We start from the raw sequence: 17,721 nt of genomic DNA, 5'->3' as shown, positions 1-17,721 counted from the left end.
CATTCCTGAGAAGCTCAACCAAGATAAAAGATAAAATGTATTCTCTACTGAGCAAGGACTGGGTAGTGAAGAGTACAATGGTAGTGAATTATATTTCCATTATGGGCCAATTATTCTGACAGGTTAAAGCAAAATAAATAGATCTACTCATCCCAAAGCAAGTTGTCTCAAAGATAAATTGATCCCTGAGATATCTTTATCTCAAAAGCTGCAGTAACTCATCGGGTCAGACAACATCTCTGGAGAAAAGGAATAGGGTGACGTTTCGGGTCAGGACCCTTCTTCAGACTGAGAGTCGGGGGAAATAGAAACAAGAGATTTAGATGGTGATGTAGAGAGATATAGAACAAATGAATGAAAGATATGCAAAAAAGTAACGATATGCAAAAAAGTAACAAAAAGTTAAAAAAAAAAACAGGCCATAGTTAGCAGGTACACAAAAATGCTGGAGAAACTCAGCGGGAGCAGCAGCATCTATGGAGTGAAGGAAATAGGCAATGTTTCGGGCCGAAACCCTTCTTCAGGCATAGTTAGCTGTGTGTTAGGTGAGTTCCAATGAGATTCAGCAAGACGACTTTGAAGCTGGTGCAACTTGGGGGGGGGGGGGGGGGGGGGGGGGGGGGGGAGGGGGTTCCAAAGGTTACTTTGAGTTAGAGAAATCAAATTCATAACACTGGGCTGTAAGCTGCCAAAGCAAAATATGAGATGCTGTTCCTCTAGTTTGCGTTTGTATTCACTCCAACAAAGGAAGAGGCCAAGGACAGAAATGTCACCCTTTCTGTGCCTCATGTACCCAGCAATGTGGCTTGCTGAAACCTATCCGCTTATTCGGTAGCTCAAAGGGACAACAGTTGTGTTCCTCCACAGCTGTGATCACAAAACAGCACCACAGAATCATTGCCTTGATTAATTTAAAACATGGAAAGGTGATTTTTTATACTCCTTATTGAAAAAAAAATCACCTTTGATTTGAATTTGAAATCTCATTCAAATCATTCAGTTCGGGAACTTAAATGCACCCATTAATTTTGAAATTCCTTACCTTTGTTAAATGTGTCTTCTGATTGCCTTCACTTCCCAAAGCCTATTCACAAGCTGCTGGAGAACAAAACAAGTTCCTGTGGAGATGAAGGACAAATCAGAGAGATTCTACCCACTGTCACCCTTCCCAATTACAGTTGCTGGCTATTCCAAGTGGTGATTGCTCCTTACTGTTTTATTGAACTGTGATAATCAGGGTGTGGCAATTTGCAAGCAAGAGTCAACTGTCAAGAGTCAATGTTCATACTGCTGCACCCCAGCGGTATGAACATTGACTTCTCTAATTTCAGGTAGTCCTTACTCTCTCCTCCCCTTCCCAGCTCTCCCTCAGCCCACTGGCTGCACCTCTTCCTTTCTTCTTCCTGCCCCCCATCCGCACATCAGTCTGAAGAAGGGTTTCAAGCCGAAACATTGCCTATTTCCTTCGCTCCATAGATGCTGCCTCACCCGCTGAGTTTCTCCAGCATTTTTGTCTACTGTCGAGAGTCAAGTGTGTTTTTATTGTAATATGTCCCAAACATAGAAACATAGAAACATAGAAATTAGGTGCAGGAGTAGGCCATTCGGCCCTTCGAGCCTGCACCGCCATTCAATATGATCATGGCTGATCATCCAACTCAGTATCCCGTACCTGCCTTCTCTCCATACCCTCTGATCCCCTTAGCCACAAGGGCCACATCTAACTGCCTCTTAAATATAGCCAGTGAACTGGCCTCGACTACCCTCTGTGGCAGAGAGTTCCAGAGAGATTCACCACTCTCTGTGTGAAAAAAGTTCTTCTCATCTCGGTTTTAAAGGATTTCCCCCTTATCCTTAAGCTGTGACCCCTTGTCCTGGACTTCCCCAACATCGGGAGCAATCTTCCTGCATCTAGCCTGTCCAACCCCTTAAGAATTTTGTAAGTTTCAATAAGATCCCCTCTCAATCTCCTAAATTCTAGAGAGTATAAACCAAGTCTATCCAGTCTTTTTTCATAAGACAGTCCTGACATCCCAGGAATCAGTCTGGTGAACCTTCTCTGCACTCCCTCTATGGCAATAATGTCCTTCCTCAGATTTGGAGACCAAAACTGTACTCAATACTCCAGGTGTGGTCTCACCAAGATCCTGTACAACTGCAGTAGAACCTCCCTGCTCCTATACTCAAATCCTTTTGCTATGAAAGCTAACATACCATTCGCTTACTTCACTGCCTGCTGCACCTGCATGCCTACTTTCAATGGCTGGTGTACCATGACACCCAGGTCTCGCTGCATCTCCCCTTTTCCTAGTCAGCCACCATTTAGATAATAGTCTGCTTTCCTGTTTTTGCCAAACAGAACAATGAAATTCTTACATGCTGCAGCACAACAGAATATGTTTACTATTGGTGTCAGGGAGTCAGTGGTTATGGGTAGTAGGCAGGAAAATGGGGTAGAGAAGTAAAGATAGATCAGCTTTGATTGAATGGTGGAGTAGACTTGATGGGCTGAATGGTCTAATTTTGCTCCTATAACTTATTAACATGAATATGTAAATGTAGTACTCTGTAAATAACAGAATAAATGAAATAAGTTCAGTATATATATACATACTGAACTTATTTCATTTATAATAGTGCAAAAAGGCAAAACCAATGCAGGGGGGTCTATGTGGTTCAAAGCTTATTTGGTTGTAGTGTTTATTAGCCTGATGGTTGTCAGGAAGAAGCAGTTCCCAAATTCACACTGAAGCAGCAGAAGCAAACTCTAGAAACACTTTAGAAAGTGTCAGCCACTCTCTATACCCCCATTCAATATATTGATTCCAAAGGAACTGAAGTGTCAAGGTGAGTGCAACTGACAATGGCCAATAGACTCACATGTTTAACACTAAAAAACAATTCATCTGAAATTATATTGCCAGAAAAGTGAAGTAATGTTGTCATTTTTGGTTTAAACAATCCAACATGTGATTTGCTCAGTTTGAAATCCTTTGCTTCCATTACACATGCATCAGTTATGTCAAATGACAGAAAATAAGCATGTCAAATCTTTTTTTTCTTTTTGTATCTATCTGAGATAAAGATATCTCAGGGATTAACTTCTCTTTGAGCCAACTTGTTTTGGGATGAGTAATCTATTTATCTACCGAACAATTTTGGATATTGTTTATCAGCCTGATGGTTGTCGGGAAGAAACTGTTCCCAAATTCAGGCAGAAACAAACTCTAGAAACACTTTAGAAAGTGTCTGGTTCCAATAGCAATCGGAGCTGCTCAATGTACACAAAGCCCTGGAGTGCTTCTACCAGCCATTTGTTGCTCTGCTAATATCGCCTCTTTATGTTTAATGTTATTTTCTTGTGATATTTTTCTCAAATAAATTTAACAAGGTACACTGCTCACCAGTGATGGATGAGGCTGGACTTTTAATTCCACCATGATGCAGAAAACTGTTGAGTTCCAAATATTTATTTGGTAGTGGTTTACTTTCCACTGACCCCACTAGATTAGGAAAATCAGGCATAACGTTACAAAAGATGACCTTACTGTTTCGATCAACTTTCTGCCTGACTGTGAAGATTCAGCACAATGGTTACCTGTATGTTTCTTTGCCCAAACTGAACTTTGAAATAATCCTTCAATCAAAGTTATAAATTGTCATATTAAAATATTTTATGTCCTATAATAATCATTGCTGGATGCATTCCTTTGATTGCTTGCTGACCTGAGAGATGTGGAGTGGGGAGAAGTTGGGTGGTACAGTGGCACAGGTGATAGAGCTGCTTCCTCACAGCACCAGAGTCCCGGGTTCGATCCTGACCTCGGGTGCTGTCTGCGTGGAGTTTGCACGTTCTCCCTTTGACTGCGTGGGTACTCCGGTATCCTCCCACATCCCAAAGACGTGCAGTTATTTTAGGCTATTTGGCCATTGTAAATTTCTCCTAATATGTAGGGAACAGTATATAAAATGGAATAGCATAGAACTAGTGTAAATAGGTGATCAATGGTCAGCATGGACTTGGTGGGCCAAAGGTCCTGTTTCTATGCTGTATCTCTGAACTAAACTGCAACTAAATAAAAACCATGAAATAAGATAAAAACTGCTCCTGACTTCAATTCACAAACTGTTCTCTTCCTGAGATAGTTCCATTGCATTCTTGTCCATTTAAAACCGGCACGTCTGAAGAAGCAGGCCAGTAGTGGTAAAATTATCAATTCATTCTTTATGAAGATTGTTAATTGACAAGTATAGGAAATCTTCCCTCTTTTCTTTGCCATACGCAGGCAGCACACTGGCGCAGCTGGTAGAGCTGCTGCCTCACAGTGCCAGAGACCCGAATTTGATCCTGACCTCATGTGCTCTCTGTGTGGAGTTTGCACATTCTCCCTGTGACCGTGTGGGTTTCCTCTGGATGCTCAGATTCCCTCCCACATTCCAAAGAAGCAGACCTCTTGTTTACATTGGCCTCTGTAAATTGTCCCTCGTGTGTAGGGACTGGATAGAAATGTAGGATGACATAGAACTAGGGTGAATGGGTAGTCGATGGTCAGCGTGGACTCGGTGGGCCGAATGGCCTGGTTCCATGCTATATCTCTCTAAACTAAACCCCATGTGGGAACTGGAGTAAATCAAGCTTAAGTGTACGGTAGGATCATTAGTAAAGTATCATGCATGCCATCACAATGTTTAGCCAAAATGTGAGCAAGAAATGCTACCACTTGTAAAAGGAATGTCCTACTTTACTTTCAGCATATGTTGAAGATGTGGCACGATGCATTGATCAAAGCAAGAGACTAATTATCGTTCTGACCCCAAACTATGTCATCAGGAGAGGTTGGAGTATCTTTGAACTGGAAAACAGACTGCGCAATATGTTAGTCACGGGTGAAATTAAAGTGATACTCATCGAATGCAGTGAACTACGGGGAATTATAAACTATCAGGAGATCGAGGCTCTCAAAGACACGATCAAACTACTCACGGTGATCAAATGGAATGGACCCAAGTGCAACAAACTGGATTCCAAGTTCTGGAAACGTTTACAGTATGAGATGCCCTTTAAGAGGATAGAGCCGATCTCCAACGAGCAGGTTTTGGATGCGAGTGAGCAGGGCCCGTTTGGGGAACTGCAGACTGTGTCTGCCATCTCCATGGCAGCAGCGACCTCCACTGCTCTGGCCACCGCCCATCCGGACCTGCGCTCCACCTTCCACAACACCTACCACACGCAGATGCGGCACAAGCATTACTATCGGAGCTACGAGTACGACGTACCTCCCACTAGCGGCATCATGCCCTTTACCTCACTGGGTAATCAACACACATACTGCAACATCCCCATGACACTCATCAATGGCCAGAGGCCCCACAACAAAACAAACAAGGAGCAAACTCCGGATGAGGTTCACACAAACAGTGCAGTTTTACCACTTCTGCCAAGGGAGACCAGTGTGTCCAGTATCATTTGGTAACAACTAATGGGGAAGTTTGATCCTCATCAGGTTACACAGTCTGGTGCCTGGGACCATGGCCTTGACTGCTGCTGTTATACAAAAAAGAAATATGAAAACACAGGGTCTTGTAGATAAATAATTTGTAACATCAGAGTCTTCCTGTTCTATTCTTGCCTCTCACTATTACATTTCTGATTGTTTTCTATGTTCTATGTTATTAGAACTGATATTGGAATTTTTAAGAGGACCGGCAAGCATATCCATGTCACATAAAGAAAAAAAATAGACATGCTTTTTTCATTATTGATGTAGATGGAAATGGCTTGGTTTTGACATTTTACTGGGATGCCTTTGCAAGGTTGTGTGATAAAATGTGAGGTTTTTTTTTCCAGTTTTCATTCCAGATAAAGGGTCATTAACTTGACACAGTCAAGTTTCCTGAAATGTGATTTGCTGAGGGTGTGTGCATTATTACATTACTTATTAAGTCGTAGACATTATATATCAAAGACACTGAACTCTAAAGTGTATATGGTAGGTGATGTTCTTACTTCAGTATCCGAACAGGCCAGTCTGAAGTACACCTTCATTCACAGATACTCACTGAAAGGACATACTGATAATTATTGCTGATGAAAATTTATTAAGTAGAAGCTTAAGAGATGAAGTAGATATAGTCCTAGCGCAAACCATTGAAAGTCTCAAGATAATCATATTTTCTTAATAAATTCCTATTATACTTTCAGATATCTATCATGACTAGTGTTTAAAAAAGGATCTACTGGCAAAATGAGCTCATAATAATGACTAACATAGAAGACATGATACAACTATTTAGGAGGAAAATTATGCCCTTGTACAAGAGTAAATTAACCTTCCAAAACATTTATTGTGCAAAGTTACATTGCACTTTTCACAGGAAAATGCACTTGATGAAAGCTTTTTAACTTCGGCATCAGTGCTCAATGCCCAGGAAAAAAATGAGAAAAAGTATAGTAAATACCTATTTTTTGCTTAAAAGCTTTGTCTAAAGATGGTCAGGGCCATTTCTACCTCTAAAATAATAAATGGTATTACAGAAGAAGAAAACTTGATTTTTTTTTTAATGTTTTTGCTACAGCTGTTACTGTTAATTTTTAAGTAGTCATATTACTCTGAGAATGAGAGCAACATCTTTTTACTGTGTTTCCACACGGCAAAATATTTGGCCTTAGTTTTCATTTTATTTCTTTGTGGGTCAGTGTGATAGTATGTTTAATTCCTCAATTCACGGTATACATCATTTTGTTACATGGAGTCCACGAGCAACATCCCACTGGCTTGTTCAGTGTTTTTAAATTAAAACTATTTTTTGCCAAATGTTGTTGTCAACTTCATTCGTTCCCCACAGATAGATTTCTGTCCTTGGTGAAAAGGTTCCTGCAGAGGGTTGGAATGTTTTAATTTGTTTCATGTTTATGACTTGTTGTTTTAATTTATCATCAAAAGAAACAATATATTTGTCACCGCAGCATTTTTGTTTATTGTGTCTTCACAGTCTAAATACCAAAAAGCATGGTAATGTCCTCTCATCGCATGCTCTCTTTATGCTGGGCTCTGTTCTTCACAATCTCAGCATGCATTCCTTGATATAGACAATCAGTAGCTCTTAATAATTCTTCTGGTGACACAAAGTTGGTAATTAGAATTGGGTTTGCCAGCAATGATATTTGTAGCAAAATCAGATTCCTATTTGGAGAAAGGAATGTGAACATGTGTACGGTTCAACCCAAAAGACTCCATGGTGAAAGAGATACATTCTTCAACTTTTTGAATTTATAATATAAAAATGAAACAGCTCCATTTGTTCCGCATAACTAGCATGTCACGATTGCTTATCTATTTGAAAAGTAAAGACACACAGATTGCAATGATTCCAACAAGATTCCTATTTCATTTTCCCATTATTTTTATTTTCTTCTGTTATTACCCCTTCATTCAATGCAGCATCTGAATACTAAAGGAATGTCTTTTCTCTAACATTGTAGATAATATCTGGTTGAGTGTGGTAGAAGGCTCATTCAGTGTACCATGCAAGGAACGTTGAACTCAGCATGCATCTTGTTTGTTGGGGGATAACCTGCATAGGGGACCATTGATATACATTCCTGCAGAATACATTAAGATGAGATGATACTCAATTGGAGAAGGCCTCATTTTCTTCAAGGAATTTGGCCCTGGAGATTGACATATAAAATATGAATGATGGTTGGACACATGCCGAGACAAGAGGTTCCAGGACAGAGTAGAAACATGCACACGGGTGTAAAGAAAAATGTTTAAAGTGAAAACTCCTTGGATGATTAAAGATGTAGAGATTAACATTTAACACGAAAAGGGGAATTACGATAACCCTCAGGTTCACAGTTCCAAGCTGAATCCAAAAAGTACAGAGGAAAACTGGAGAAGGAAATAAAGATTGGCAAAGAGAGTATATAGATGTATATACATTTGTTCTTTTTACAAATACCAAATTGGCAGAAGATCAGTCCATTTAGGAATCTCTGAGTTTTATTTTGAAGATTGTGGTGGCGAACTAGTACTCTGAAACTGTCTGCAGTAAAAAAAATAGGTAATTGCCAAAGCAAGCCTGAATGAGGAAGTACAGAAATTGACAGGAATGAAAATGAACAGGAGATGGTGCTCAAGATTTATTCACACCCTAATGGAAAGTATCTTATTTTGGTAAAGGGAGTTCAAAAGACTGGCAATAATCTTGCAATCCCCTTAACATATCATAATCAGATCAGATGAATGAAGCCATATGCATTACAGATTGCTCAAAAAATTGTATTTGGAAAATCCCAACCATTACAGACTAGTTAGCCTGATAGTGCTGGCCACATTTTAAAGATTACTCTGGGTCAAAATAACCACTTGGAAAAACATGAGTAAGTGACTGAAAGTTAGCAGCAATTTCTGTTCTTTAGAAGGTTGATGGGGGACGTTATTGAAACTTACAAAATAATGAAAGGCATAGAGTGGATGTGGAGAGGATGTTTCCACTGGCGAGAGTGTCTAGGACCAGAGGTCATAGCCTTAGAATTTAATAGTGCTCTTTTAAAAAAGATGTAAAGAGGAATTTCTTTAGTTAGAGGGTAGTTAATCTGTGGAACTCATTGCCACAGAGGGCTGTGGAGACCAAGTCAGTGGATATTTTTAAGGCAGAGACAGTAAAGTTCTTGATTAGAACGGGTGTCAAGGCTTATGGGGAGAAGGCAGGATAATGGGATTAGGTGGCAGAGATCAGCCATGATTGAATGGTGGAGTAGACTCGATAGGCCAAATGGCCTAATTTTATTCCTATAACTTGTGAACGTGAAATCTGTAAGAGAAACTTGCATTTGTGTACACAGAGGATAATATGAACGGTTGCAGAATTCATAAAGGTGAAGAGAGCAATAGACTTCGGGAGGATGTTGAAGGACTTGGTGGAAAGAGCAGCTAGATTTAAAGGCAACAATAGGTAGTCATTCATTTTGGCAGAAATAATGATTAAGGGTCATATTTAATGGTATAATTTTTAATGAGCACAGGAACAGAGGTTGTCTTCCGCGTTGTCTGGTTAAATGTTAAAGAAGCATTTCAGATGCTTGACTTCATGAAGAGAAGCATAACATGAAAGCAAGGGAATTGAGTCAAATTTTAGAAATCATTATTTCGGCAATGTCTGCAGAATTCTGTCTGTGATGCCCATACATTGGAAAGGTTGTCAAGGACTTGGTAATGATCCAGAGGACATATGCTCGAACATTACAGGGGATCCAAAACCAACCATGAGGAGTGACTTGGGAAAACTGGAATAAAAATGTAATACTCATCCTGACCTGCTGACAATATCAGTTTTGTTTTATTTCAGATTTTCAGCATCCTCAATATTTTGCTTTTCCATGAGAGAATTGGGAATGGAGTTCAGTAGATTGATGGAGTTTTGAAAAGTTTTGATGGAGTAGGTAAGGAGAAACTGTTTCTAGTGGGAGAAAGGACAATAACAATGGAATATAGATTGTAGGCAAAGAGAACTATACTTGACATGAGGGAACAATACCTCTAGGTATTGAGCATTTGACGATACTGTCATAAAGCCAGATGTGACAATAACTTCACAAACAGAACTGGATAAAAAAAATGTGCAAGCATGTGAGGAGACATTGAATTTGAGAATTTTCTTTCTGAGGAGACTATTATGAGGGGAATACAGAAAAGTACATTCAGCACAAGAGCATTAATGTGATAACGACCATATTTTGTAACATATTAGTTGTACTATTTAGTTGTATTATTTTCTTTCCCCGTTCTACCATCTTAAATTGTTTGTATTAGTAGCATCCATATATGAGCAAAAGCTCGGTACCTATAACTTATACTTGTTCATGAATCATTAAAATAAATCAAAAATGAAAAATATTGTATCAGGTATGCCACATGGATTAAATATCATGATTTGATGATTTAATAGTACTGATTTTTCTTTTACCAAATTAAAATAAAGATGATGCTGTAAAATCCAGTGTAAAGATGACATTGTTTCAAAATAAGCATTCAGGATTTCCGTCCTACCTGAATTAAAGATTGAGTTAAGGCCCACAAAATAGATCAGTCTTACTGTGCTTGTTTTTGTCAATGGAATATAATGTTTGCATCACATTGATGCGTGAACTCCATTGTATCTCTGGTTTAAGGACTTTGGTTGGGAGTAATTGAGATCTGAGAGTAGTATAAACCACTATCCAATAAGGCTGTTTGACTCTCTTATTTCTTGCCAAGAGCTGTAACACAATTGCAGTCAGTTCACCATTATTCAATTAGTTTTACAAGAATAGGAAACCTACCAAGTCTGCGAGAATGTCTTTAGTTCTTTGTTTATATTGGTAGGATCTAATAAGGCAACCAATATTTTATCAGCATTTTAAAACTATCAACACCATTCCCAAAGTGGTGCTGCATTTAATTATTGTGGAACAGCTGCACTTACAGTGTTGGTTCACCACTTTCTTAGTAAAAACAGGTTAAAATCAGAACATAGACTGCAATGGTAGCAAACAAATCAACATTATTGTTGTGGATTATTGAAAAGTATATGCATAGATATACAGTTTGTACACCAGACTTTTTGGTGGATACTTCCAGATTGTACCAGCTACTTACATCTGGTTAAAAATGCCACTTTTAATTGTAAGCTATTTGCCCAGGATGTGGAGATGCTAGCCAGCCAGTACTAGAGGTTTAAGACATGAACATCAAGTTTGTCATTCATCCAGTTAAGTTATGACCCTAAAACACAAACAAGTTTTCACAATTGGTGACGTTTATATTTATTTCACATGATCATGTAAGCTAAGATTAGAGGTATTTAACACAACAAAAAGTAAAATAATTATTCAAGATCTGACATTTATTTAATCAAATTGACAGGTATCTGCCTTTTTTAATTGTGTTTTTACAATCCTACACTGCCATGACCACAGTTATTTACCCCAATATGATACATATCCTTTTTGTATATCCTGCTAACTTTAGTGTTGCCTTATGGCATTCCAAAGGAGACTGGTTAGCCTTTGTGAAGGCATGTTATTCCTACCTAAAAGTTAGTAGACTCGGTTTCAAACTTTTTACAACTTTTATAAGTTGCAGCTAATATACATAACATCAAGTTGAGTAACAGGACATTTTGAAAAAAATGGCTTCTAGTGTTATCACACTTATGGTGTAGAGTGAACACATTATTTACTCCAAAGCCTGAGTAAAGATTTTCTTACTGTTAATACACAAGCTCTTGACGAAAATGCTCAGCATATAAGCTACACGCCTCGTAGCAAATGTTACACCGTTTTGCTTTCCTATCTCACTCTTATACAATCATGAAACACTATTCACTTAAATGAATGCTGCACAGTTAGCAATAGAGTTGTGGATTTTGTAATGTTGATTGTACTTGCCTTAACTTTGCAAAAAACAAAAAGATGTTGAAAAGAAAAGCATAGGCAAGTTTGGTACAGGATATTTTTCATAATTCATGGAAAAATAAAGCCACAGCATATTTCACAAGACTTCTTGCAAACCATGTCACGAGCACATATTGCCCTGGGTTTGTTAAAGCACAAGCTGTACTTTGTCTAGAGTTGAATACCTTTGGTGTAATTTTTGCTTTAGTTAAAAACAAAATGTTGAATGTGGAAAAAAAAAACTTTATTACTTGCATATGAATATTTTTGTATCTGAAGGAGGTTAAGCTACCTGCTTTATCACATGTATCTTTCAGAGAAAATAAACAGGGTATGTGTTCAATTTGTAAATGTTTTCTTCTGGGGTCACTCTTAACTGGAAATTGCAAGATAATGATAAATCAATTTTTTTGTGAACTCAATGAACAATAAAATAGTATAGATAAATATAGCTGATTATTCACCATTTTTATTTCTAATAGTAATGAATGGTTAACTGTTATTTAAGATTACAGATTATTCTGAATGATCAATGCTGTGTTCTATATTTCTGCCGTTACAAATAAAATTTCCCAGCTTTGTTTCCATGCATCATTATTCAAATAAAACAGCTCCACGGCAATCAAAATAACGACGTTTTTTTTCTCTCATTTTCATCCTTCACCTTGTAAAGTTCTTAAGAAACGAAAATCGTCTCGGCACTGTTGGTTATTCTTTTGACTTGTTTTGGGGGGTGTAGACCACCACGAGAGCGACGAGATTAAAAAAAAGAGTGTTTTGTCAAAGTCAAATCCTTCAATGAGACTGATGGACGACTTGATTAACCATCAGCAGTGAGTTGATTTTACTTGCACAAGGAGAGCATGTCACAGTCAAAGGCTGCGATCACAACTCTAAAATTAAGTCGGTACAGCAGAGCATTTATACACCAAAAAGATAATTACCAAGGAAGTACAAGGGTGAGGTAGATTGATATGTTAGTTACCGTATCTATACTTTACATTACACAAATGCTGCAGACTTCTTGGCTCCATATGCAACATAGTGCAAAGGTAAGATACTTAATGTTAACAACCGATACTCGACTGTGACTTCCCTGTTCCGAATGCAACAAGATACAAAGGTAACGTCAATGAAGATTTTAATGGCCAGTCTGCGAGAACCGGGGCGAAGTGGAGATAGGCATTCAATCTGGGCATCTTCGGGACCACGTGCAATGGAACACAAAGATGAGGGAACGATGTGTTAATGGTTTGTGTGTCAGGGCCGGGGCATAGTGGCGAGAGCGATGGGCATTGGAACTCACAGCAAAACCCAAGAGAAGCAGCAGAGGGCGCAGCAGTGTTGGAAATGGTCTTGTGACGTGGAAGCCGTTTGCTGGTGACTTTATTAAATGTATTTAATAAATAAAGCACCTTCCACAGTTTCTGTCAGGGACTTTTAACGCACACGGTTTTAAATTGACAAGAATTGGAACAGCTTTTTCCATGGATATTTCATCAATCTTTCTCACTCAACTAGGATGCATCAAAAAGCACCGGTCTGTCACTGAGCTCATTGACATCCATCACTTACTGTATGTTGCTGTCAAGTTGAAGCTTGGCTCTGGTGCTGTGATGGGCTGGTGCTCTTGCACTTGATTGAGAGCCGATTGAATAAGGGACTGAAGGCTGCCCAGGATGGTCTGAAGCTAACGTTGACAGAAAGTAATAAGCTCACAGGTAAGGCAGATAAATGTTTTATTAATAACTTGCTCTTCAGAAATCTTTTGCGGCCAAAACCAGAATTCTGACTCTCCATTTGAAATTTGAACAGTACTTAAAGATTAAAGGAGATGTGCGGGGCAGTTTTTTTCCACACAGTGGGTGTCTGGAACACCCTGCCAGGGGTAGTGGTGGAGACAGACACAGCAATTGGCATTTAAGAGGCTTTTCGATAGGCACAAGGATATGCAGAGAATGGAAGAAAATGGATCATGTACAAGCAGATGAGATTAGTTGATCTTGGCGATATGTTTGGTACAGACATTGTGGGCTGTACTGTTTTGTTTAAAGATACTGCATGAAAAGAGGCCCTTTGGCTCATCGAGTCCAGGCCACACTAGTTCTATATTATCCCACTTTTCTTATTCTACAATTGAAACGTGTGATTTCAGGCCATTTTTGTATTGCAGCCTTAAACCCTGTAATAAATGTGTTACTACTATAATTTTACTAATGGGAGAGTCACATACAAGGGAGACACAGCTGCAAAATAAGAGGGCACCCATTTAAGACTGAGATGTGCGTACGTTTCTTCTCACAGAGGATAGTGAATCTTTGGCACTCTCTGCTGTCGAGAGTAATGAGCCAGATCATCAGACATGTTTCCACTGGAGAAGGATAAATGTTTCAAACATCAAGGAATCTAGTGTTCTGAGGAGCTGGCACAGGAGTTATGGCGAGCATTGACTAGCCATGATCAAACTGAATAGCAGGCTAGGTTTGAGGGACCTGGGTCCCTATTTCTGCTACTTTCTTGAGCTCTACTGTGTATGTTACACCTTTGCTGCTTTTCAGTGGGAGATGAGTGCGGGGGTTTTAAGCTTGTCTCTCACACTTTAACATCTGACAGAAAGAATGTTTTCAACTTAAACCATTTACACCAAGCAAATTAATATATATATTTTTTTCTAACAACTGCCTAGTCTGAGAAGCCACGATGCATAGGTACATTCTACTTATTGATGAGATGTGCCATTCTGAAATTTGCATAGCTGGCAGTAAGCCAGTTATACCTGGTGCTGGTTATTGTACCACCTTAACATGGACAATCTATGGAGATCTACAATGCTCTTTCCGTCCCTATTCAACTCACTCCTCCTGACACCTGAACAAAACCTTCAAAACCACCACATATTTATTGGAAAGGTACAGAGGAAAATAAATAATTTAGTTTAATTTAGTATCATTTGGTTTGGTTTAGTTTAGTTTAAAGTAGTTTCGTTTAGAGATACAAACTTAGAGATGTGGAAACTGGCCCTTCAGCCCATCACGTCCGTGCTGACCAATGATCACCCATACACTAGTTCTATGTCCTACACACTAGAGACAATTCACAATTTTACCTAAAGCCATTTAAGCTACAAACTGGAACACCCAGAGGAAACCCACTCAGTCACAGGGAGAATTTGCAAATTCCGTATAGACGGCACCCATAGTCAGGATCGAACTGTGGTCTCTGGTGCTGTGAGGCAGCAACAATACAGCTGTGCCACTGTGTCGCCTGGAAGTTAATTTCTCAATTACATTCCAAATAGCAATTTCAGAAATACTAATCCCATTTTAGTGTTGTGTTATGTGAGAGAATTGTTGGATTTTCCTGCAGGGGTTTAAAATTTCTATCCATTTCTCTGCAGTCCATAGCATTAAGATGTAAAATTATGCAGAAGTGTTACAGAAGGGCTAATTGTAATCACAGGGCTGCTAATGTATCAGTCTGTTGTAGCTGGTAAGATGATCACTGTTAAGCTTCAACTCCATGCCAGAAGCTTGCATCGTAATCCAAGCTGGCACTCCAGTGCAGTACATGATGGCAGGAAGGTGGCTCAGTCTGATTGAAGTGTTGCCCCATTTGCAGACGGCATAGTTGGCCACAGCACCATCTTCCCACTTAGATGGATCACAGGACCATGCTCGACCAAAATAACTAAGCCCTTCTGATAACCGTGCTGGTATTCCTTCAGTAACATGCAAGAAGCCCAACACCATCCAATGACGAGCAACATGCTTGCCATCCTCTTAAACGTCATTCCTTACACCATCAACACTGTGCTGCAGTGTGCACCCTCTACAAAATGCACTGCCGTTATTTGCCAAGACTATACCAAGGCCAGGATAGAGTGGATGAGGGAAGGATGTTTCCACTAGTGGGAGAGTCTAGGACCAGAGGCTAAAAGCCTCAGAATAAATGGACATATCTTTTTTAGTCAGAGAGTGGTGAATCTGGAGAATTCATTGCGACAGAAGGCTGTGGAGGCCTTCAATTGATATTTTTAAGGCAGAGATGGATAGAGTATTGATTAGTATGGGGGTCGGGTTATGGGGAGAAGGCAGGAGAATGGGGTTGAGAGAGAAAGATAGATCAGCCATGATTGAATGGCGGAGTAGACTTGTTAGGCTGAATGACCTAATTCTGCTCCTCTATCGTATGAACTCACTTATGAACTTATTCCAATATCACTACTTTTAATCCATCCCACATCCCCATCACTTAGCTTGGAAACAGCATCAACCTTATATATTATTACACTCCTCTATTATGTGCCTATATCTTGTAAGATTTTTACTGAACTGCATGCAAGAAAGAAACTTCACTGGTCTGAAGAAGGGTCTCGACCTGAAACATCACCCATTCCTTCTCTCAAGAGATGCTGCCTGTCCCGCTGAGTTACTCCAGCATTTTGTGTCCATCTTCACAGTACCAATGTACATGTAATGATAAAGTAGCATTGAACCATTGAAATTCCCTTCCAAGGTTGCACATCAGCCTTACTTCTTTCCTCATCATCGCTGCGTTCAAATTTTGTAACTCCCGACAAAGCAAGACCGTGGGAGTAAATCCACCAAAAATTAAAATTAAGATAGGATTTGAAACAGCATGTCTTTTGTTAACTTATGGAAAACTTTGTTGTTTAAAAAGAAGTGTTAAAATAATCTCCTGAGGAATTGGCACTTCATACACAAAATTCAGGACCTGAAGATATGATACTCTGAGACCCATTGCAAAATAACAGATCCTGACTACGGGCGCTGTCTGTACAGAGTTTGTAATTTCTCCCTGTGACTGCAGGGCTTTCTTCTGAGTGCTCTGGTTTGTTGGCTTCCATAGTGTGTGGGGCATTGAACTAGTGTACGAGGATGGTTGGTTGGCATGGATTTGTTCGGCCGAAAGGCCTGTTTCCAGGCCATATCTCTAAACTAAACTAAACTAATAAAAATTAAAGGTTCACAAAAATGCTGGAGAAACTCAGCGGGTGCAGCAGCATCTTTGGAGCGAAGGAAATAAATAACGTTTCAGGATGAACCCCTTCTTCAGACTAATAAAAATTAATGTTTAAGAAAGAACTACAGATGCTGGAAAAATCGAAGGTAGAAAAAAAATGCTGGAGAAACTCAGCGGGTGAAGCAGCATCTATGGAAAGAGGAATTGGTGATGTTTCGGGTCAAGACCCTTCTTCAGACTAAATTAATATAGGGTTTGAAATATCATTTTTTTTTTTCACTTAAGGAATAACTTTGTTTAAAAAGAAGTATTGAAATGGTATCTCATACACATTATTTGGGATCTGAAGATATTATACTAAAAGAACCTGAGCAAAGTATCAGAATGTGTCAGGGATTAACGCAGTGAGAGCAGTTCACAGCTCCAGTTCACTCCATTTCACTGAGTCTGTCACTGTGACGGAGAAGGCTGCAAAATGGCAGATCCTGTAATGCAACAAAGAATAATTGATGCTGGATTTGAGGTTTCTGTGATAAACAGGAAAATAAGCCAATTGCAAAAACTATTGTCATTCTTACAATGTATTGACAAATGCTTTACAACAGCAAAATGGGGCCCGCTTATGTGTGACCCATGAATACAGTGTCGTGCAAAGCCCCGTAAGACACTGTATTGCCTTGCTGTAATCTGTCAGCACAATGGTGCCAGCAGCCTGAAGGTAAGATGTATTCAAGGTTCAGTCAGACCTCGGAACATATTGGCCTGGATCTCACTTGCACAGGTCTGCCAAGTATCATCTACCCACTGTCACCATCTGGGCCTCACCTGATCTGGATGCATGGGCTCACACTTTCATGCCATTAACCCTTTCTGCAGTGCCCAGAAACACTTGAAAACTATGAAAAATAAACCACCATTTTTTTAAAAAAGTGATTTGTCTTGGGAGGGAAAGAAATGAACAGACATTAAAAAAATCTAATAATTATCTGTACTTTGTTTTTAATTATTTAAGATACTCGTCGTATCCATAGATGCCTTCTCTGCAACAGCCCTCACGCATTCCCACATCTTGATATGGTCCTGAGATGGGTGTTATCTGATGGGATCCAACACCCAAATCACCAGCAGTGGAGGCAGCAGGACTTCACTTGCATTCTTCTTTTCTGAAAGAAAATTTGGATTTGGAGCTCAGTTTGGATCCCATGTGATCTAACCTTCTGGAACAGCCCAATTTGTGTTTTACTAAGTGGGTCATGAACCAAATCTAAAATATGTATTCAAGGTGGATTTCTAAATGT

The 17,721-nt window shown here is 39.3% G+C and overlaps 1 protein-coding gene across 1 annotated transcript in view; it reads left to right on the top strand.

The window, feature by feature from the left end:
• il1rapl1b (interleukin 1 receptor accessory protein-like 1b) overlaps positions 1 to 6,815 on the top strand; it is a 1,086,945-nt gene extending 1,080,130 nt beyond the window's left edge. Inside the window, exon 12 of the mRNA XM_055644538.1 lies at positions 4,753 to 6,815. Coding sequence (XP_055500513.1) covers positions 4,753 to 5,474 — 722 coding nt within the window. The 3' untranslated portion in view covers positions 5,475 to 6,815. The remainder of the gene's footprint in view (positions 1 to 4,752) is intronic.
• The last annotated feature ends 10,906 nt before the right edge of the window (positions 6,816 to 17,721 follow it).

This window comes from Leucoraja erinacea, chromosome 13, assembly GCF_028641065.1.
Source record: "Leucoraja erinacea ecotype New England chromosome 13, Leri_hhj_1, whole genome shotgun sequence".
Classification (NCBI taxonomy): Eukaryota; Metazoa; Chordata; class Chondrichthyes; order Rajiformes; family Rajidae; genus Leucoraja; species Leucoraja erinaceus.
The sequence above is the reverse complement of the archived record's forward strand: the minus strand, read 5'-3'. Positions and strand labels throughout refer to the sequence as shown.